This window comes from Glycine max, chromosome 15, assembly GCF_000004515.6.
Source record: "Glycine max cultivar Williams 82 chromosome 15, Glycine_max_v4.0, whole genome shotgun sequence".
In the NCBI taxonomy this organism is placed as follows: domain Eukaryota; kingdom Viridiplantae; phylum Streptophyta; class Magnoliopsida; order Fabales; family Fabaceae; genus Glycine; species Glycine max.
The window spans coordinates 5,606,188-5,627,821 of record NC_038251.2 but is presented as its reverse complement, the minus strand read 5'-3'; the positions used below and the strand labels follow the sequence as shown (position 1 = coordinate 5,627,821).

The 21,634-nt window shown below is 33.7% G+C and overlaps 3 protein-coding genes and 1 pseudogene across 11 annotated transcripts; 2 read left to right on the top strand and 2 right to left on the bottom strand.

Moving 5' to 3' along the window:
- Nucleotides 1-703: 703 nt before the first annotated feature.
- Nucleotides 704-3,044, top strand: LOC100816864 (E3 ubiquitin-protein ligase RMA1H1). 3 transcript variants are annotated; one of them, XM_006597371.4, is made up of 3 exons: nt 771-870; nt 1,780-1,830; nt 2,059-3,044. In XM_006597371.4, exon 3 carries the CDS (start codon nt 2,119-2,121, stop codon nt 2,815-2,817), a length of 699 nt encoding a protein of 232 aa, XP_006597434.1. In that variant the 5' UTR covers nt 771-870; nt 1,780-1,830; nt 2,059-2,118; the 3' UTR covers nt 2,818-3,044. The 3 variants fall into 3 exon arrangements, with proteins under 3 accessions (XP_003545948.1, XP_006597433.1, XP_006597434.1); XM_003545900.5 differs by lacking the exon at nt 1,780-1,830 and having other exon boundaries at nt 704-870; XM_006597370.4 differs by having other exon boundaries at nt 725-1,830.
- Nucleotides 3,045-8,386: 5,342 nt separating this feature from the next.
- On the bottom strand, nt 8,387-10,268 carry LOC100813684 (pentatricopeptide repeat-containing protein At1g08070, chloroplastic). The gene has a single exon (XM_003545896.5). It carries the CDS (start codon nt 10,266-10,268, stop codon nt 8,703-8,705), a length of 1,566 nt encoding a protein of 521 aa, XP_003545944.1. The 3' UTR covers nt 8,387-8,702.
- LOC100809923 (putative tRNA (cytidine(32)/guanosine(34)-2'-O)-methyltransferase) lies at nt 9,909-15,938 on the top strand. Of its 7 annotated transcripts, none has more exons than XM_006597366.4 (12): nt 9,909-10,025; nt 10,712-10,776; nt 10,855-10,948; nt 11,102-11,151; nt 11,489-11,538; nt 12,417-12,525; nt 13,108-13,168; nt 13,500-13,552; nt 13,917-14,009; nt 14,743-14,806; nt 15,201-15,308; nt 15,504-15,938. In XM_006597366.4, exons 2-12 carry the CDS (start codon nt 10,750-10,752, stop codon nt 15,743-15,745), a joined length of 951 nt encoding a protein of 316 aa, XP_006597429.1. In that variant the 5' UTR covers nt 9,909-10,025; nt 10,712-10,749; the 3' UTR covers nt 15,746-15,938. The 7 variants fall into 7 exon arrangements, with proteins under 7 accessions (XP_006597429.1, XP_006597430.1, XP_006597431.1 ...); XM_006597367.4 differs by having other exon boundaries at nt 9,914-10,004; XM_006597368.3 differs by lacking the exon at nt 9,909-10,025 and adding an exon at nt 10,032-10,167.
- A 1,207-nt stretch (nt 15,939-17,145) lies between these two features.
- LOC112999552 (uncharacterized) lies at nt 17,146-18,686 on the bottom strand (annotated as a pseudogene).
- Between the last annotated feature and the right edge of the window lie 2,948 nt (nt 18,687-21,634).

Genomic DNA, 21,634 nt, shown 5'->3' with positions numbered 1-21,634 from the left:
AAGATGACCTTCAACCACAAGTTATTTTTTATTTTGCTGCTCACGAAGTGTATCTCTTACTCGTCGGTCAAAGACATTTTTTTGTTCTTTCTGTCTTTTTCTTTTGTTTTCATTACAGCATTTATTATATTTATTATTTTTCTCGGGCATTTATCTGTGTTGATAATTTTATTATAATTTCCATTAAGGTAACTCATGAATTTTTTGCCATCTCATTTCTACGTCATTTTTTTTCTATCTCCAGTTTTCATTACAGTATTTATTATTTTCTCTCTAACTTTTTTATTCACCCCGATTCCCCGCGTTAAGATAGATATTTACGTGTCGATAACTTAATTATGAATTTTCATTAACATGACTCTTATCGCCAATTCATTTCCATGCCATTTTCTTTATTTTATTGTTTATTTTTACTTTTGATTGCAACATTTATTAGTATTTTCTTTGTTTAACTATTATCGTTTTCTTAAGATGTAGGTTTATATGCCTCTTAGACTGTTTATCATGTCATTTCCACCTCATATTCTTTATATTTTTTTTCTGTTTTGATTACAATAGTTATTATTTTCAGTCTTTAACCCAATTCACCGCGTTTCCAGGTGTACGTTGTATGTGTTGATAATTTTTATCATAAGTTTTCATTAACGTGACTTCAGGACTTTATAATAATATATGTGTTGCTTCCCACTAAACGTACTTTTTGAAGAAAACAAATATCTTCAAGTTCTACACCTTGGAGTAATTTACGCATTTTAACGTTTCTCTATATATACCACTATTGCATCCTAACCGGCACACACACTCATACTCTGTCTTCATCCTCGTTGAAACTTCTCACAGAGCCAAAGCTGTTCTCTTTTTTTCATCTGGGTATGCAATTTCCTTCTTGTTATCCCCTTTGGTCTCTTGGATTTCATAATCTGTGCCAGGAGAACTTCCACATCCATGGTGTTTATTTATTTACCATCATGACCATAATCGAGTTCTTGTTTTTTCTTCGCTTTGCAATTTCTTCCTTGTAAATTAATGAGGTTCTGTGGATGTTCTCGTTTGATTTAATTTGTATTGGGTAGATCTTGTGTTTTTGCTGACTTTCGAACATTGATCTTAAACTCTATCATTGTTGAGATATGTTTACTTACTCTATGGAAGTGTCTGGGACATCTTTCCAGTGAGCTAAGTGGTGGCCAATTTTATTTTTTTTCTCCTTATGAAGCTTTTTGTTATCAATATTATCATTCGGGGTTGGAAATAAGCAGAAAAGCAAGTGGGGGCTTCCTGTTTCTGGGTTATAGACATCCAACACTTAGCCTTTGTGTGTATAGTGAATCCTGGTTTTCTAGAATTCAATCCTGGAACTACTATTTGCATCTTTATATGATGAAATTTATAATTTAGCCTTTGGATTTTCACTGCATACCTTGATTGATCTCCTTAAAGGGTAACTTTCTAACTTCTCTGGACCTGCATAGGTGTTGTGATTTGTTGGTTGTCTTTGTTATATAGCTTGTATCCTTATATGCATAATTGGATAGTTTTGATATGCTGTTTGCTTACTGTGGACCATAGGAACCGTAAAGGTTCTGTCTCTTGAAATTTGGGCATCTTTGTTTACACATTTGGTAGAAAAGATGGGTAATGTTTGTCTGATCTCAGGATGATGCATTTGAGTTTGCTGGCTTGTTGCTTTAGAATTTTTATGTTTAGCTTGAGAAAGATTTTGAATTTGGAAACGTAAGCAGTTTTGCTTACATTAATGATTGTACTTAATAAGCATAGTTTGCTCGTGAACAAGAGGTGTATTTGGTCTGATGACAAGTCCTTGCTTGGGTGAGTGGATTTCCTACCTATTAATAGCCAAATTGAATTACATGTATCTCATTAATTGTTGTTTCCAATATGGATAGTCTTCTACTCTATTGACATTTTTTTTGCTGGATATCAACTTGACTTATACTTTCATATCCCATTGTTGGTTTCGATTCTACTTGATTTCATTTATCAAGTTAATTCCCCACCTTTTCTGTGTAATAAGTTGGTTTTTCTTGGTATTTCCAGGTCTAAAGAACCACTGGTGACCAAAATTGTGAAAAGGGGTTCCTTGATTTTCATCAATTCATGGCATTTCAGCACTACATTTCCCGGGATTTGAAAACCATCCCAAATGCTGCGACTGAGACAGAAAACTCCAATGGTTGTTTTGATTGCAACATCTGCCTAGACTTTGCACATGAGCCGGTGGTGACCCTATGTGGCCACCTCTACTGCTGGCCATGCATCTACAAGTGGCTCCATGTCCAAAGTGATTCTCTTGCACCTGATGAGCATCCACAATGCCCCGTTTGCAAGGCAGATATATCCAATAGCACAATGGTCCCACTCTATGGCCGTGGCCATGCCGCCACAGCTGAAGGCAAAACATCTTCTTGTGATGTTTTTATACCACCAAGACCATCTGCTTCATGTGTTCAAGCCCTTTTGGCAACATCATCTCAAAGGGGTCAGCACCTTCCATATCGTAATCCTTATCAGGGTCACTACTTCAGCTCTCATCCATACCAAGAAGAGGATGATGCCACTTCACAAATGCTCAATCTTGGATCCCACCACCACCCTGTGACTGGGATGTTTGGGGAGATGGTTTATGCCAGAGTGTTTGGCAACCCAGAAAATTTGTATGCATACCCCAATTCTTATCAGCTGATGGGAAGTGCCACCCCTAGATTGAGAAGGCAAGAGATGCAGGCACACAAATCTTTGAACAGAATTTCTATTTTTCTCTTTTGCTGCTTCCTTCTTTGTCTTGTTGTCTTCTAAGTGAGCACTTGAGATTATTTTCTCTCATTCTCTGTTGTATACTTTGTAAAGAAGCATGGATGCAACCTTTAAAAACTTGATAGATCATTGAGTAAATTATCACAGGCTAAAGAGCTTGTGAGTCTATACTGCATCTACACTTCTATTCGCATTATTACACTTTTTTTTTTGTGTGTGTATATAAGAACAAGACAATAATGAGATTTAAACTTTGAATTTATAAACTATTCAAATTTGTCACTATTAGGCTTATCCTAGTGGGTTTACACTTAATCTATTGGCAAGTAGTAAAAGCTTCTCTGCATATTTCCTGCAAGTTCGTGATAATGACTTATTCCTTCGTTATCTATAAGTCTCACAACTAACACACATGCATTGCATGTTTACAGCTTTGCATTCACACTTCAGTAGCAAATTGTTATGTGTTTCTTTATTATCATTTGCATGCATTGGATCATAGGTTACAATTCAGTTCGGTTTTGGAGAGCAGTTCAATTTTTTTAGCAGTTAGTTCGGCACCAGTTCAGTTTTTTGAATAACCCTAATTGTATGTTTACACTTTTGTAGCCAACCACTGAGTTAGTGAGAATAAATTATACAAATTAAAATCAAGGGTTCAAATATATAAATATAAAAAAAATACAAAAATATAAAATTTTACTTATAAACTTTTGTAAAAAAAAATTACTTGTGAATTTTTTAAAATAAGGGATTACAAGAGTATCCCGTGGGCATAATGTAGGTCCACCGATATTTGTAACTATTGTATTATAGTCAACTTATTCTAAAATAGAGTAATGACATACAAGTCAAACACTCTATTATTTTACTTAAAAAAACACTTCATTATTTTAAATAATTTTATTAATATTTTTTTTCTATCTTTCTTATAACATCATAAATTTTATTTTATATATATATATATTTTTTTTTAATTCTAAGTGTTGTATAGTAGTTTGGTGTTTCATTCAACTTTTTCCTTCTAATATATGTCTTTTGTTTCCACCAATAAAGTCTGAGATTGATAAACTAAAAAGACTTGCATTAGTTTTGGGGGAGGGGGAAAGCTATGGTTATATATAATTCATCTTTTTTTGAATATTGGAATGGATAAGATCTGATTTGTTTCTTCAACTACTGTAATGTCCCCTCTCACCAACCATCTTAATACTGGTGCCCGTTGAATTGTTTTTTTTGGCATTTGTGAGCGACAGGTGTTTGCGGAAAGTATGATACTGACCTCTCATGTCTCTCTGAGTTGTTCATTAGGACACCTTGTAACACTCATAATGATCAATTTTAAGTGAGAAATCACATATTAATATTTTATTAATGCTCATTTGCTTTATCTAACTTTTTTATATCATCGGTTATATCTATATTTTTCTGTTTCTTTCACTAATTAAGGGTCTATTAATCTAGAAGTACGTATGAGAAGAAAAAAAAGAATTTTTTTTAATAAACTTATTTATAAAAAATCTCTTATATTAAAAACTCTCTTATATTATCTTATTTAGAAGTGATTTTTAACTCATAAATTAGTGTTAGCTTATAATTTTTTTCATTTTGTTTCTTACTTTTTTTTTTTACCATAAGTAATTATAAAAAAAAAAGTTTGTCCAATCAAACCCTAAGTGTCTACCAGATATACGATGCCCACAAATTATTTTTGATTCCGATTCACTTAAACATCTGCCAGCAAGCATTGACCCCAAAAAGTATGTTAGTATTATAAAAAAATATTTATGAATACCCATGCCCCAATTACTCTTTACTATACAATTAAGTAATGATTGCTAGTATATTTTAAGTTTTTTTTCACCTTATTTTTTAATATATACCTCTGTTTATATTTTAAAAAAGTTTATTTTATCTTTAATTTAAAATTAATTTGAAACATAAATGAATTATTTTATTTATAATTTTTTTTTATAAACGTATGAATTAAATAGAACCTTTGTCTTTTTGGTATCAATTTTTTCCATCGTGGCATGTCATTTCTAATTTATTTACACAATAACAGGAATTAAAAAGAAAAAAAAAACCCGCAGCGGAGAGTACTTTATCAAATTTGTCTGCCGAACTGGAACATTGACACTGATAAACTATGATTCAATGAATTTGATTTAAACTATTCTTTAAAATCTTACAATTCACAATTAACCAAAGTTAGGTTGTGTCTTATTAGTTGTGCTTTTACCGTTTGTTTTATTTTATTTTATTATTCTACGCTATCATCTCCACTCTGCTGATAAAGTTTATAATACACAAAAATGCAATACATGTAGAAAACTGAAAATAACGAAGAAATGAAGGATAGTTGTCATTGTGTATTGCATTTTTGGGTGTAGGAGGTATAAAGAAGAACGACATAGAAATAAAAAGAGAAACAAAAAAAACGTAATAAGTATTGTGATGATAAAAAAAATCATGTAAAAAAGTGATTGAATGCAACGTCAGAAAATAAATTTAATATCCTATTTACCATAATTGACCTTAAGCTGATATAGATATGTGAAACATGCAGATTATTAATCTACATAATTTTTATGTCTAAAATAGTATTTGATTTATAAACCCATGCGCTCCACAAATTTATTTTACAACCAGAGATATTCGTATTCCTAGAATACTCAATAAAAAAAATAAAAAGAGAAAAAAAGAATAAAGAAGGTACGATAAGATAATTCATATGACGTGTCACTTTCCAAACTGTACGAGAATAACTCAAAATCAAAATATAATTTGATTTGAAATCCCATGGCCATGTACTCCATAAATTTATTTTGGGACCAAAGACATTCTTATTCCTAAAATACTTATTAAAAATAAAAAGGAAAAAATGTAAGATAAATAATTAATATGACATGTTACTTCCCTATCTATACAAGAATAACTCTATATAAAATGATTTCTGTAAAATAAATAAAAAACTATATAAAATGATTGGTCTATGTTTACAGAGAATGCCCCTGTTTTCACATTGAGTAACGTTGTTTTGACTTAAATTTTTTACGGTATCTTTTACACTAAGAAGATGAAAGATAAAACATAGAGAAGAAAGAAAAAAGTAAGATAAGATAATTAATATGGTAGAATAAGATTAAAAAAATATATTGCAAAACACTATTGCGAGAATTTTAAATGAAAATAATATTTATTTTTCGTGTATTGCATGTATTGTATAATTTGTATTCAGTCTTAGTGACCCTCTCTTTCATCGGATGCTCTCCAAGTCTCTATCACACCTCAGACTTACATTGACATACCTTGGTCCCTGGCTGTAAACGTTAAGGAAAAATATCAATCTAAACCCAATTTTTTAAGTCTATAGAAAGAAATGAGTGATAGATATAAAAAAAATTAATAGATGTGATAAATCATGTGTTAAGAAATTAAGAGAAAATTATAAAAATAATTAAAGTAAAAGTGAGGTGGAAAAGAAATTATCTATAAGTTAGTAAATATTAGAATCTATTTATTATTTGATGTACACCAAATATTAAATATAATTAAAATCTATCATGTTTTATTGTATTCCATTCTTATTCTATCTTATTATGACTATTACTTGGCATGTAGCTGTAGTCCTAACCTTATCCTAATAATTGGGTACCTCAGAGGCTCAGACCCTCAGTACTAAAAGGACTATATGCAACTAGTATTGAATATCAGTGCATGCAACTATATTAGAAATGAGAAGACGCAGAAAAACGTATTGCAAATGAACAAAAAGAAAAGGACAGGAAGCTGAATGCCATGCGCCATCGTGCTGCACAAGGGGCGATCCCTCTAGTCTAGGTAGTAGTACTACAAAGTATCCTACTTAATCATTTTTCTCAGGATGACTTTTGATGTAATTAAACAACTTTTAAGTTGTAACACTTCATCATGTCAAATACTAATTTAGAGTTTAAGATCATTCATGAACAAGGAATGAATGATATCCAAGGAAGGGAACATTTCTTCTTTCTTTTCCTTAAATGTAGCACTGCATTTCTACCAAGTACATAAATTAATTAATATGAGATTATTTCAGCTTGATCAAGATGTTGAATTTAAATTCTAAATATATTGTGTTAAACATTTGGAGAGATAATTTTGTACAAACATATTTTCTTGAGAGATCTTAAAAAATGTTTTTACTTTCAAAACATATATATTTTTTCATTTTCTATTTAATATTTTAGAATTCAGGAATATGCATTAAAAAATTTAAAAGTATTTTTTCAACTTTCATCTAAACATAACTTTAACAAAATCATAAAAGTTTACTCTAGTAATCTATCAAGCTTTTTCCAACTCCAATTCAGGACAAAAACGAATAGGAAATTTTTATTCACTCTATTTGTTTTAACTCAATACAGTACTATTTTTAATTCTTATATAAAAAAAACATTATTTTCAATTCTTGTTTTAATATAGGAATTTTTATTTTGTCTATCAGGTCCAAGCCCAAATAAAAAAGATGAGTAGAGATGACAAGTGAGTCAGACTAACTAGGTTAGCTTCAACCTAAATATAAGACTTGAATTTAAATTTTAAGTTCCAATTAATCATGAACATTTTTAGTCTAATCCAATCAAGGTCTAATGTAAAAAAACCTACTAAAAACCCTAAAAAAAATAGACTTTTACAAGAATTGGACTTCAATTTAGAGGCTCAAATTAAATTTGGATTTTTTTTTTTGCTTGGCCTGCTATACCTTTTGCTTAAAGTGACAGCTTCTTCCTCTGGAGAAAAAACAGGTAGAAAGTTAATCAATACGGCAATACAAACTTTAAGATGTTTCAGTTTCCACAATTCTCCAAGCACCTAAATGTAGCTACTATTCAGTGATTGATGGACCTGACTTCTCTGTTATCCTTTTTGGTACTGTCCCTCCAAAACGACGTCATTTTAAAAACAAACTTTCAAAACGACATCGTTTTGAAGGGACAACACGGGGACAATTTTGAGTTGTCACGATTTTTTCCTTACTAATTCTACTACAAAAAATACACCAGAAGCCAGCCCTTATAATCTCAGTAATAACTTGGCCAAGGTATTGCAATTACAAGAAAGATATTACATGAGAATAAATTTATTGAAATATTTAGTAAGCCTGTTATCATTCTAAAGATATATTTACCTTTCCTTTCCTAATATACAGATAAGAGCTCCAAACAGAAATATATATATATATATATATAAAGCTTTGAAGGAAAAAAAGTGCCTCTCGGCCTATACTATTCAGCTTGCTCACAGAAAGAAGAGTCTACTTAAATTTTACTTTCAACTCAGCTGACTTTCCCAATTCCGGTTTATCATCGGGACTTTCATCACCACTGTGCATGACACAGATATTTCATCCTTTCTAACATATCACTAGCATTGCAGGCATGAGGCATCCCATTCATATCCTAATGGAATTTGATGAGATGACAATAGTCTGGTTAATTCATGTGCAATTAAGTGTCACAGAACAAAAATTTGCACTCCCTGTCCCTGGTTTTTGTAATAGAGAGCTGTAACACGCATATTAAAATATATACTTTACATTAACAAGATGCAAAGGGTATAAAAATTTGAAATGCAGAAAATAATCATGTTCATTGCACTAGTTCCATAAAGTACAAAAAAGGCCAAAACTCACTGAATATCGTTTTTCTACTTCTGAAATCCGAAGTCTACATATTGAATATACATTACACTTTCGTCATTGGATTGCCTTGACTTAATAGGGCAGTACAAGAATGGAATAAATCACATTGATTCTACATATCAACATAGAAACACTGGGAGTCTGAGACCGGTGGTCAAATTCAACCTTGTTAGCATCACTGATCCTCCCTTATCCCCACTAGTATCCATGTCAAAACTTCACTGATCCTCCCTTATCCCCACTAGGCAGCACATAAATTTGAATCCAATCTGTTGTTGAACATCTCAAGCTCAACCCAGCTACATCCCGCTACTTTCTTCAATCTAGTGCCTCTCATACTCTTCCGAACCTTATTAGCATCATCCCATCTTTCAGAACTCGCATACATATTAGACAGCAAAGCAAGAGTACCAACACCAACACTTTTCCCCTTGAGGTGTCCCATAATCCATTCAGACATCTTCTCATTACCATGAATTTTGCATGCCTGAAGAAGAGCCCCCCAAATGGGCCCTTCAGCTTCAACAGGCATGCTTCTAAGGAAAGCCTCAGCCTCCTCAAGCAAACCAGCACGTCCATACATGTCCACCATGCAACCATAATGCCTCATCTGCGGCACAATGCCATAAAAATCCCTCATTGCTTTGAAAAACATAACCCCTTCATTCACCAAACCTGCATGGCTGCATGCAGATAACACCCCAATAAACGTAACATCATCAGGCTCAACCACTTCAACCAACATGCGTGAAAATAGCTCCAATGTTTTTTTCTCATAGCCGTTCATGGCAAGTCCACAAATAACAGTGCCCCACGAGATAGCATCCTTGTGCACTATCATATCAAAAACCCTTAACCCCATTTGCATGTCTCCACACTTGACATACATGTTAAGCAACGCGTTCTCAATATTTCCATCAACCACAAGGTCATATCTTGAGTCAATATACGAATGCACCCACTGCCCCAAACTCAAGGCTCCAATAGAGGCACTGGCTGATAACACAGTTACAACAGTTGCTTCATTAGGCTCAGCTTCTGCATTAAGCACCATTCGTTTAAACACAGCAAAAGCCTCTTCGCAATAACCACCACGCGCGTAACCCATCAACAACGTGGTCCAAGAAACCACGTCTCTTGCAAAAACTTTATCGAACAGGTTCTGTGCATTCTTCAACGCCCCACACTTGGCGTACAACTCCAACACAGCGTTATCAAAGATAACATTCCCATCGAAGATTAACATCCTCAGTCCATAAGCGTGAGCAGACTTGCCGAGTCCCAGAGCCCCGAGAGAGGAACACGCGCACAACGCGGCAACGAGGGTGGCTGCATTGGGCCTGACGATTTTGGGCTTCGCGTTCATGTTGGTAAAATGGTGAAGGGCTTGGGCCTCGAAGCCGGACTTGGCGAGGCCCGAAACGAGTGAGGTCCATGAAACGACGTCGGGGGAGGGAATGGATCGGAAGAGGTTTGAGGCGGAGACGACGTCGTTGTGGGCGAGGTAAAAGTGGAGGAGCGAGTTCTGGAGGAAGAGGTCAAGGTAGTGCCCCGATTTTACGAGGTGCGCGTGGATTTCAAGCGCTTTGGAGCGCGAGTGGTGGGAGTAGCAGGCCCTGAGGGCGTGGGTGAAGGTGTAGTGGTTGTGGGAGAAAGGGTGTGAGAGTATCTGGTTGTAAAGATCAAAGAAAGCATTTTGTGAATTCGTGAGTTGTGACAGTAAGGGGTTCAAGAATTGGGGGTTAGGGTTTGTGATTAGTTGTTGTTGAGCACGAATTGCTATTTGATTCAGATTCTGAACTTTCATAGGTTGTGAAATCGGGTTGACCCGGTTACAGTCACAAAATTATCCAATTCGGTGAGGGGTATATAGTATATACTATATAGTAGTATATAACATAACCTCTAGGTAGCTAGTGAGTGTGTTGTATTGTACGGTAGCAGCGGTGATACTGTTCAAGTCATAAGGTGCATGGTTTTCTTTTCAATGTTGGGATTGTGAAATTCTATGACTTGGTGGAGTTTTGATAGGTTATGGAAGTTGTAATTTAATCTGGGGGTTAACAAATTTAGGGGCTTTTAAGCTGAGTAGGTGTGAAAGGAGGGTTTTGTGTGTGTGCGCACCAGGTGTTTGAGGAATGGCTAAAAGAAAATGATAAAATACTGCGTTTTCGTTTTTTTTTTAAATTTCTTCTTGCTTTTATTTTCATTTGTTTGTTCTTATTTGGTTTTATCAATTGTTGGTATCAGGTGTTCGTTTCTGAAATTTGTGGCACAGCAAGTGAGCGATGGGGAGAGCTTCAAGGGATAAGAGGGTATGGTTGATTTGTCTTTCAGAGTGTTCTTCATCTTTTTGGGGGGTTGCATTCATGCTTAGCTAAATTGGTTTTCAGGATATCTATTACCGGAAAGCAAAAGAAGAAGGTTGGCGAGCTCGAAGTGCGTTTAAACTCCTTCAGATAGACGAGGAATTCAACCTTTTTGATGGTGGGTGCCTGCCTTGCCCATGAAAGCCTGTCTTTAACTGTTTGGGTTTGCTGTAATTTTATTGCAGATCCTCTGTCCTGAATATTTATATAGAAAAAGTGCCAGCAAATAACCCCTGCTCTCAGCTTTGAGATTAATTTCTTTTTTTTTCAGGAGTGAAGCGTGTTGTAGATTTATGTGCTGCCCCAGGTAGCTGGAGTCAGGTACAAGTGACGAAATTATCATTGTCATGGCATAGGAACTGTTAAACTAGCAGACATTTAACATAGTGTTTCATTTTTACTCTACTGTTCTTATGCTTTAGCTTCTCAAACTTAAAAAACAATCCATGACTTATTTAAAAAAAAATAGCACTGTCAAGAATGGGAACCAAGGTCCATCGGGCACATGGACATAAGTTATTAATGCTAGAATAATGACACAAAATATATGTTATTACCATGCATTCACAGGAGGGAGAAAAAATCAAGACCATGTATTCACTGGTCTTGTTTGATAGCCACCAATGCTAAGTGTATAATACTTGATTCTTATATGCAGGTTTTGAGTCGTAAATTGTATCTCCCAGCCAAGCTTGCACCTGATGCAAAGTAAGTTTGACTTTCTTTGAAAATTTTATACCCTTGGATTTCCTTAATGTTTGTTCCCATCCTGTATATCCATGCCGTGCCGTAGGATTAAAATTAAGCTCTATCAAACTTACATTTCCTTTTTTGTGAGTCAATGTGTCCAATTGATAACTACTGTTATTATAAAATAAGAAGTGCACCAAGACAAAGAGAAGAAAATTACAAATTGTTTGAAGGATTATGGAACCTCTAATATTAAAATGAAATGCGAACAACAAAGAAAAATCAATGAAGCAAAGCTGCTGCCTTTATGTGTGTTATGTGAGTGCAAACTCAGAATTAGTTTATCATCAGTTCTTACATTGCTTTAGTGCTGTTTCTATCTGAATTCATTGCTTGCCATTTTTGGTGAATGTAGTGTGTGGCCTAGGTTTTCAGATCACTTTTATATGATGATCTTAAATTGTTTTAGTTGAAGTAAAGAAATAAAATTTTGGTAGCAATGTGCAATGTATGCTACACTTTGGGGTTTGGGGCACTTGGTTGGAGTATAGAACTCATCTTTATGGAGGTTTTATTGCAGCAGCTGGTGTGGGATAAGATTAGGCATTTGGCTTCGTTTTTGGTCTAAAAGATATGGTCTTTTCAAGGGAGTTTTTTTTACAGATATGTTGATGGATTGACTAGCTGTCCTTCATTTATTTCTTCTTATTTATTCTCTGTTTGTGTTGTCCTTTTACATACAGGAGGATCCTCTATCCTCCAAACTCTTTGTTATAATTTTCTCTTTGTCTTAATAAATTCTTTCTTTTATTAAAAAAATGTGTCTTATTGAATCACTTATATTATCTCTCTGTCTCTATCAATATCATCAATTTCTTGCTGCGCCATGTATGCAGGGATGAAAATCTTCCTCTTATTGTAGCTATTGATTTGCAACCAATGGCTCCAATTGAAGGTGTCATCCAGGTGCAGGGTGATATAACTAACGCTCGGACAGCTGAAGTGGTATATACAGCAGAATTACCTTCAGTTTTTTCATGGATTATTTTATTTGGAAGATGTGTTGAGTAAGCTGCATGTCTTGGTAGAAATAGAAAATACATCTGACTCTTTTTCTCATATAAACTTTGCACCTCAAATTTCATCAAGAAATTGCATGTTTTCCTTTTCAACTTTTTCCTTCTAACTTTTAATATTTTAAGTAAATGAAGGCAAGGTATTGGAAAGATAATGTAAATTAGTGATTTAGTTTTGGTTCCCTACTCTATTTGAATTTCAACTATGTGTTGCTTGCTTTCATTTGGTACACTACTTTTTCATTTTTTTAGCTAGTTACTTTTGGTCTGTACGTGGTGTGATAATATGTTCAGCATTACAAAATCAACCTAATTTGTATGTATGGATTCGACATGCTCTCTTGATGTTCATAAAATAATCCTTGTCTGCTGGAGTCTACAATTTGTTGAAACTTGAAAGAATTATATAGAACTTGTTTGCTGGAGGCTTCTTTTTCCCATCAATTAAATTATCCTCAATGACTATTGTATTATGTTTGTGAACCCCTCTTCTTTGGCTTGATTTGTTCAGGTCATTAGACATTTTGATGGTTGCAAGGCTGACCTAGTTGTGTGTGATGGTGCGCCTGATGGTAAAGAAAATGCTCAGTTTAGCTCCATAATCTCTTTATACACTATTTATGCTTAGAGAAATGCAATTTCACGCGAAAACTATTTATGAAAAGCAACATAAGATGTGACATTTTTGGTTAAGCCTCAACTTCTATGGTACTCACAACAATTACTTATTCCATGTTTGTAGAAAAACTCTTATTTCATGTCAATTTGTCTCGTTAGTTATTCCATGTCAATTGTAATACATTTGTAGAAAAACTCTTCTTTTCCATGTCAATTGCAAAACATTCGTAGAAAAACTCTTCTTATTTTGTTTGTAGTCAAGAAAGCAAGTTTCCTTTTTTGCAGTTACTGGCCTTCATGACATGGATGAATTTGTACAATCCCAACTCTTACTTGCAGTAAGTATTTAGTTTCTATCCTTTTCTTGTTTGCACATTTTGTCTTTTTTCCATCTGGATTGTACATGTTCACATTATCATTATTGCAAATTGGGTATGTAAAAAAAATTGAAGGTTGTAAAATCAGTGTTCACACTCCTTTATTGTTTGTTCCTCTTTACCCTCTTGCTAAACATGGGTTTATTGATTTTTGCTTCTTATTTTCGATCATTTCTACTCTCATTTCTATTAAGCACGTACTAGTGCACAGTATATGATCTATATCGAATGTGTTAATCCTTGATTAACGAAGAGTTTCATGAGGTTTTTTTGGCTATCTTGTTGGATTTTTGTTGCAGATTGATGCTAACTGGCTTCCTTGCAGGGGTTGACAATTGTTACTCATGTACTTAAGGAAGGAGGGAAGTTTATTGCAAAGATATTTAGAGGAAAGGACACAAGCCTTCTATATTGTCAGGTATTTGAAGTTTCCCCTTATCATTAAGATTTTAGGAAATGAAGACTTGCTCATGTGCATAGTTTAACATTAATGTAAGTATGTTTTGCCTTCCATGTCTTGCAGCCGATCACTTTTCAGTTAGCTTTGCAACATCTACAGAACAGTACCAATAAATGATCGTCTCTGGGAACTGTTAAGAATGAATGAACATTGCAAACCTTAGAAAGCAATGAAAGTAATCCAAATACCACAAAGATTTCTGACTTAGGCAGTTAGATCATCATAAAATGTGTAGTTTTTTGTGGAAAAGGAATGATAAAACTTACTACAATGAGTTACACCAAAATTCTAAAGGGAAATGATGAACCAATTGGAGTCTAAACTGCTACAAAATAATTGTACTTTGAAAGAAAAGGAACACCATGATGTTACTTTCTTGATAAATAAAAGTACACTCACATAAGTAAAGATAAATTTTGTGAACTGATTCCCTCACTATGTGTATGCCTTTTGTCTGGTTGTGATTTTGAACCTACTCATGACTGAATCTAAAATTTTAGTTGTAGTTATGAAATTGTTGAGCAGTTCTCCTTTCTGCCAAATACTCACAATGTAATAATTGGAAAGTTGTAAAGGAAAATCATTGTCTCTGAAAGTTCCCTGGTCTTCTTTTATTACTTAGTTTTTTTGAATTTTTTTTCGTGTAATACTAGAACCATCATCACACACTGTGTCGCCTTTTTGTTTGCAGCTAAAATTATTTTTCCCTGTAGTGACGTTCGCAAAACCAAAAAGCAGCCGTAATTCCAGCATAGGTAAGGATTTTAATTTCCCACGACTTTCTTGCTATTTTTCGATATGCACACTTTTTTTTCTCATTATAGTTTCTTTATGATTTATGTAGGATGATTTACCGTTGCTTAGGAATTTGCAGTCATGACATTACTTAGGAATTAGCATTCATTACATTAGTTAGATTTGACAGAAGCTTATCTATTTTCTAGCAAATCTATATTAAGTTATGAACTTTGAATATACCACTTGTTAAAATATAGCTGCAACCCTTTTGCCTCCAAACACCTTGCAATTACAGCTGTCTAAACTAGTTTTGATCTCACTGACTATGCCAATGATATGGTTTAAAATGTTAGGAAGGTGATTAGGTGGGTAGTGCTATTTGTGCTAATTCTATGTGTTTCGCCCTTGCAGAGGCATTTGCAGTTTGTGAAAACTATTCCCCTCCTGAAGGATTCAATCCAAAAGATCTTCATCGCCTTCTTGAGAAGGTTGGAAGTCCCTCAGGGGTAGATGATACAGGTATATGCACATCCTTATAGTAAATCTATAAGCAATTATAGACTAGAATATTCAGCTTCATAAAGTTATTTCTGAATACTGTATGCTTGGTTATCATAACCCTGAGAAAGATCTTTTTGCTGATTTCATTGTATCATCATGTGTACTTGACTTTCATGGCTTTGGTCTCAAGTAATCAGTGCATATGGGTTACAGATTGTTGTAGTGGTTGGCTGGAAGGCCCTAATAAGGTGTATATCCCATTTCTAGCTTGTGGTGACCTCAGTGGGTATGATTCTGATCGCTCATATCCACTACCTAAAGTTGCCGGGGGAACATATCAGAGCTTGGATCCTGTGCAGCCCCCTATTGCCCCACCTTACAAGAGAGCTTTGGAGTTAAAAAAAGCTTCCAGTCAAGGATTCCGTGAACTTGAAAACCTCTCATTGGATTCTTGATCGTGCTATGCACTGTTTATTCATCATGTCGTTTGGAATTTTAGTTTTTGTTACAATGATATGATTTGTGTTTTGATAATTATTAGCGTACGTGTGAACTTTAACACTTTTTTCTCTTGTACCATCATTGCATGCCTAGCGAGTCTTTTGTTATCGCAATTTTTTGAAATGAATACAACTATTTTATAGGTAACCATCCATACATATAACTGTTCCGCTGGATGATGTTGATGATGTTAGACATGCTTAAACTAGTATATTTCAACACAAACAAGGCAAAGAGACAAGTTAAATAAAGATGTCATTAAGAAACAATAGTTGTCAATTCTTTTGTGGTCTTTTTCACGGGTGGTTCGGAACCATTGCACTTGACCCATGCCTGTGGAAGGGAGCAATCGAACTTTGCATGCTCTTGATGTACTTATTACATTTTCAATTTATGGGTTGATATTTAACATGTTGCCGCTAGTAGTAATTTGCAAATTGGTTATCTAAGTTCATATTTAACTACAATGATTAATATGGCTTGTAATACATAGTAATTGGATGGATTCCTGGGACAGTTTGTGGTGAATTTCTAGTGCTCTGGTCAAAAGATTGTTGAAAGTTGATAGATTAGGATGTTCACAGATTTTCAGCGTATGGTTGGCAGTTGCTTTCCAAGTGTGGGATAGAACAGAAGCCTAGAAAGTGGAAGCTCCTGTCTCTGAGCTGTGGGGTCTAGCGTAATTAATTAATAAAGGGAAGTTTTATTTATACAACTTTCAAGAGAGAAAAAGAGAAATGCAAGTTAAGGGAAATAATCTCATGGGAAGAAATAAAGAAAAAAATAAGTATAATATAAATTGTATAATTTTATTGTGTGAATATAACATCTCAACAATAAATAGGATAGATATCCTGAGTAGTTTAAATTCATGTAAAGCTCCAAACCCATTCTAAATAGTCAGTGGTATAATTATAATCGTAATTCGTCATCAACAATCATTTCATTTAGATGCGTGCTTCAATTGTTTGTTTTTATATTTTATCAAATAAATAAATGGAAATAGAAATGCTTCGAAACATTTTATTATCGATAGTTTAACAATCAATTCATTCAGTAAAAAAAGTTTAACAATCAATTACCTCGGTCTTGAATTTGTCCTTTGTCTATTTGCATAAAAAAATTGTCCTTTTTTATTTACTACAGGTATAAAATTACACAATCAAGGTGATCAGCGGTGCCATAAAAGAATTTGATTGTTGCATAAATCGAATTTGAATGTTCGGTGACAAATCAAGTTAAAATTGAGAACCCCATCCTGTTATTTTGGGAAGAAAGTAAAATTTATTTGTGTAAGGACAAAAAATTTAAAATAAGAGACAATTGGACCGTATTCAGATTCGGATAATAATGGTTAAGAAACAAATGGAAACTGCATAATTCGCATTAATATATTCCAATAGACAGAAAAGAAAACAGTCTTCAATTCAAACTATGATTTGAACCAGTGTTTTATGCTAATGTCACTACTCAAACTCCATCGCCAAAGTGATAACAAAAGGGTTGAAATCAAGAAAGCATATCATATCCTTTTTGAATATACATACATGACACATATGTTGCATGTAGCAACCTTGAAAAGACTTTACAGACCAAGATTTGTATAGAGAGACTCAACTGGGTCTCTCCCTAGAGGATGATGAATGCAAGAACTCAATGCAATCTTCTACAGCCTTAGCACGATATGATGAGTCATTAGGGTCTGACAATGAATGTGACCTTACCAAAGTGGATGAAGAAACCTTCCTAGAGGATCTCCTTCCCATAGTAACAACTCTAATGGAACTTGCTACCTTTGCTCCAAGCCGTAGTAGGAATCTTACAGGCGACAATAAAGGGTCTTTGGGTAATCTTGAGAAACTCCAACTTCCAATGACCCTCTTCCTGTTTCCTAATACACCATGTTTGAGAAACATGGTTGGTTTCTCATTGACATCAGGACTGAAGCTTACTCTCTTACTTTTTCTCAACATTTGAATAGCAATATGAGACTTCCAATTGCACAAAACGCCAATTATTTCAATTTTTCTTTTATGTCTGACAGAGAGAAAGGGAGGCAGAGAAGGAGTAGCTGCTAGAGGGGACAGTTGGAAAGGTTGGCAAAGGAGTATATATAGACCAAATTATTTAAAGGAAACATGCTAGCTAGAAAAATGGAAAAGAAGGTGCAGTAATTAGTAAGGTTGAAGTTAAATCCTTAGGAGGGTGAATGTTTCATTTCAAGGACATTTAAAGACATGTAGGTGCAAGAGAACAAACAAGGCTCATATACGTGCATGAGACATGCACACATGGACATGTTGTGGAATCCTAACTTACCACTAATGTGGGAGTGGGAGGCCTACCATTATGAAGCTAATTGTGAGGCAAAGTCTGAAGTGTGAACAGCAGCAATATTGGGATAGAATTCTCAGAGAAAAGGGGTTTTGGTCAAAAGACAAAGTGGTGGAGCCATGAAGACTCAAGAGGGAGACAAGAATGAAAATGTTAAGGTTAATATAAAGAGGTAACAAAGAGAGAGAAAGGGGAGGGAAATGATGGATACTCTTCTGATCAGTATTGCTTTTGAGCTGGTGTAGAAGGGCCTACACCTGCTTTTTGCTGTCTCTTTGTCTTCGGTTATGTTTCTAAAATCTGAAGTTTAGATACCGAAGCCCCCATATGTTGTGCAATGGGAGAAAGAGAGAGCAGGAGGGAATAAGTTTGAATATGGGGTTTGCGTGAAAATTGGGGAATTGCTTAATCTTCTTTTTTTTTTTTTGTGCCTTTTTCCATGCTACTACAGTTTAGCAGGAAATTCTTAGAGAGAAAAATGTTCCTCCATTATGGCCTCACTGCACTTTTATTTCCTAGGTCATAACTCATACTTTATGACTTTGTTGGATGCACTCATTCTGTCAGACCTCAATTTTTGGTTGTACTGTCTTACATACATGCCATACAAATGAAAAAAAAAATATGAACTAACTGGAAATTTTGAGTAATTAACTATAAGAAATAAATTTTATAAGGACAGGTGGGAGATTACATGTCTGAGCTAAACATATGCTTTAAACTCTTGGAACATTTTTTTTATGTTTTGTTCATTAGCAATGACAAAGATGCAGTGACCATAATATTGTATTTCACTGGCTTGTTTGCAGTATCATGTAAATCCCAATGCGATCTGCTAATAATTTCTAACAGATTTTGAAGATTCATGTAAGTCACCGTTGAGTGTCATTATCCTTTATGAGTTATGACATTGATAGGTATGGTTAGTGATATATAATTTCTCCTTCCTTAAACATATAACATTTTTTTGTTTCTTTATACATTGAAGCAGATTATTGGATTGTGTGGCCATTGGTGCCCAGTTTTCAAATGTTATATATTTCTCACTTCTCAGACATTACTTGTCCTCTATGTCCTGATCAAAAAGCATCCTCCAGAGGTTTCTATTTGTCCTTGCCCTTTCAGTTCCATTCTGGATCACATCTGCCAAGTGTTTTAAAGCAAAACTGACACAAATAAATTTGTATTCAAAGGCACATTATTGGATTCAAATTCTTTAAGTGTTAAAACAACTTAGAGCCAGATTTGCGATATTGAGCAGCTTAGGTGTGCTTTATTGGTATTTTAAGGTTTGTGTCTTTTAATGTTAAGAAGCAAGCAGTATTAGATTTTTAACCTTTAGAGAAATAATGTCCACATGTTCAATTTTACCATATGAAACTGCAAATTGAAATACCAGTAACTAATAATAAATTAATAATACTCATGCATATTTCAAACCATGTTGTCAAGGTGAAAGGAAAAAAAAAAACTCAATTAAAGTTAGTGGTACAAGTGAACTTTATGGAATCGATTATATTTTTCGATACTTTCTCCGTTACTCGTCACGCGTTAAGCACAAATGATATAAAGAAGGTGAACCATTTTTGTTATTATCTGGCTCAGTTAAATTTGCACTAGGAAGTAGGCAGGGTTCAATTATTGCCTGTAGTGAGTGGTTCATATGATTTTGTTCTGTTCTCTTGAGAACAAATCAGTTGCTTCATACGTTGAAATTTAAGTTTGATAAAATCAAATATGACGGATAATGGATAATATAATGTGTTCCTTGATTTTATATGACATTGTCATTGTGGCTTATATATATATGTATGTAAAATAGATGTTAAACACTTAAATTTCTCTTTCATTTTAGCATTTCATGTTTTGGAAGAGTCATTGTTTTTGCTAACCCATGGATACTCTTCTAATCAGCGTTGCTTTTGAGGTGGTGGTGCAGGGCCTACAATACTTTTGTTGCCTGTTATGACATCTGAAATTATATCTCTGTCGAGTCCACTGCCCCCATTTGTTATGTGATTAAGGAATATGTTTGAATATGGATTTTGCGTAAAATATAAGGAATTGATTATCACCATCATATCCTGTGACTATTCTACGCTCTTGCTATGTAGGGAGAAAAATGTGGCTCCATTATGACCTTCTGGATATGGGCTCATTCTATCAGAGCTTGATGTTTTGTTGTGTTACATGAAAAAATAAATGAAGGAAAAATTAGCAAAATTATTATAATTCATCTATATTAACTTTCAAGAGAGATTGACTTTGATAGTTTATACAAACTTCTAGATTTAAATCTTATTGTTGTCCTTGTATATAATATTTCTTTTATTCAAAGTGAGATTAATTATTAAAAATTAAAGATAAAATTTATTATTGTGTGTTTCTTTTTTCTTACTAATTCTGCAAATATGTTACTGTTGTTTTAATTTTTTCTTTGCACTTGGTCATTATATATTTTAAATAAAATATCTGCTTTTGCCAAATTTTAGTTTTAGCAAATGAAAGATGAACCGTTTTTTGTACTTTTTCCCCTAACATCTAGTTTTTTACTTATTGTTTTATAATAATTTACATGCACTTGTATATATGCAAGAAATTCATAAAAGATATAATTAAGGTCTTATCCTGAAAAAGGGACTTTCCTAAAGCTAATTTTGAAAAAGTGGGTAAGCTGTTCAAAATATTCCGAACATTTTGTAATATTTACTGGCAAATAATTCATGTACCTCAATTAGTTCTTATTTTTGTGGTTTTCAATTTCAAACATCGCACACTCTTTTTTCTTAATTTTTTTCTCCAGGTGTTCTTCTAAGTATTTAGGGTTAAACATCGCAAACATTTCTTCTTTCCTCTTTTCTCGAGGTGTTCTTATAAGTATTTTGTTAATTAGACAATGATACAATCAAAAGAGATAGTAAAATGGCCAGCTCGGACAAGACTGTGCCAAGTGCTAACTATGAATTTTGAGAATAGTAAAATAATAATTCCTATATATAAATAAAAAAATAATCCAGTACAACCCAAAACTTAAATATAATATGGTTTAAAATGATCCATAAGTTATTTTTAATTTATAAGAGATTTTTTTTATTATAAGTTGTTATGAAGAAACTTATTCGAACATGGTTATAATGTCTTACATTTCTAATCTTGCTTCTATGAAAACAAACACATGTTTGTAAAAAAAAAAAAAAAAACACATTAAAGGTTGAAATTTTAAGTTTAGCTTACGTTGACCTTAGTCGTATTGATCAAGTCCTACTAAATTTTTAGTCCGTGTTGATATTAAGCCCATGGTAATAAAAAACTGTTCTAGTAAATTTGTTTGCGAATTGTCCTACTAAATTGTCTTTCATTCACAGCTCAATGAACAATCCTTAGTATTTGTTTTACATATTGTTGCCACCTTATAACTTCAACCAAGCTAAACTAGATTGGACTCCAAGGGTCTTTATTTAAACGTTATGTACATACACACATATTCTTCCGCATATTGCTCCTCCCGT

What these genes read in the sequence shown, in the direction of transcription:
- LOC100816864 (XM_003545900.5), top strand. Translation starts at nt 2,119, where the DNA reads ATGGCATTTCAGCACTACATTTCCCGGGATTTGAAAACCATCCCAAAT.
- LOC100813684 (XM_003545896.5), bottom strand. Translation starts at nt 10,268, where the DNA reads ATGAAAGTTCAGAATCTGAATCAAATAGCAATTCGTGCTCAACAACAA.
- LOC100809923 (XM_006597366.4), top strand. Translation starts at nt 10,750, where the DNA reads ATGGGGAGAGCTTCAAGGGATAAGAGG. An exon ending in GGAATTCAACCTTTTTGATG is followed by an intron (nt 10,949 to 11,101) that starts GTGGGTGCCTGC and finishes TTTTTTTTTCAG; the next exon opens with GAGTGAAGCGTGTTGTAGAT. An exon ending in CAAGCCTTCTATATTGTCAG is followed by an intron (nt 14,010 to 14,742) that starts GTATTTGAAGTT and finishes TTTTGTTTGCAG; the next exon opens with CTAAAATTATTTTTCCCTGT.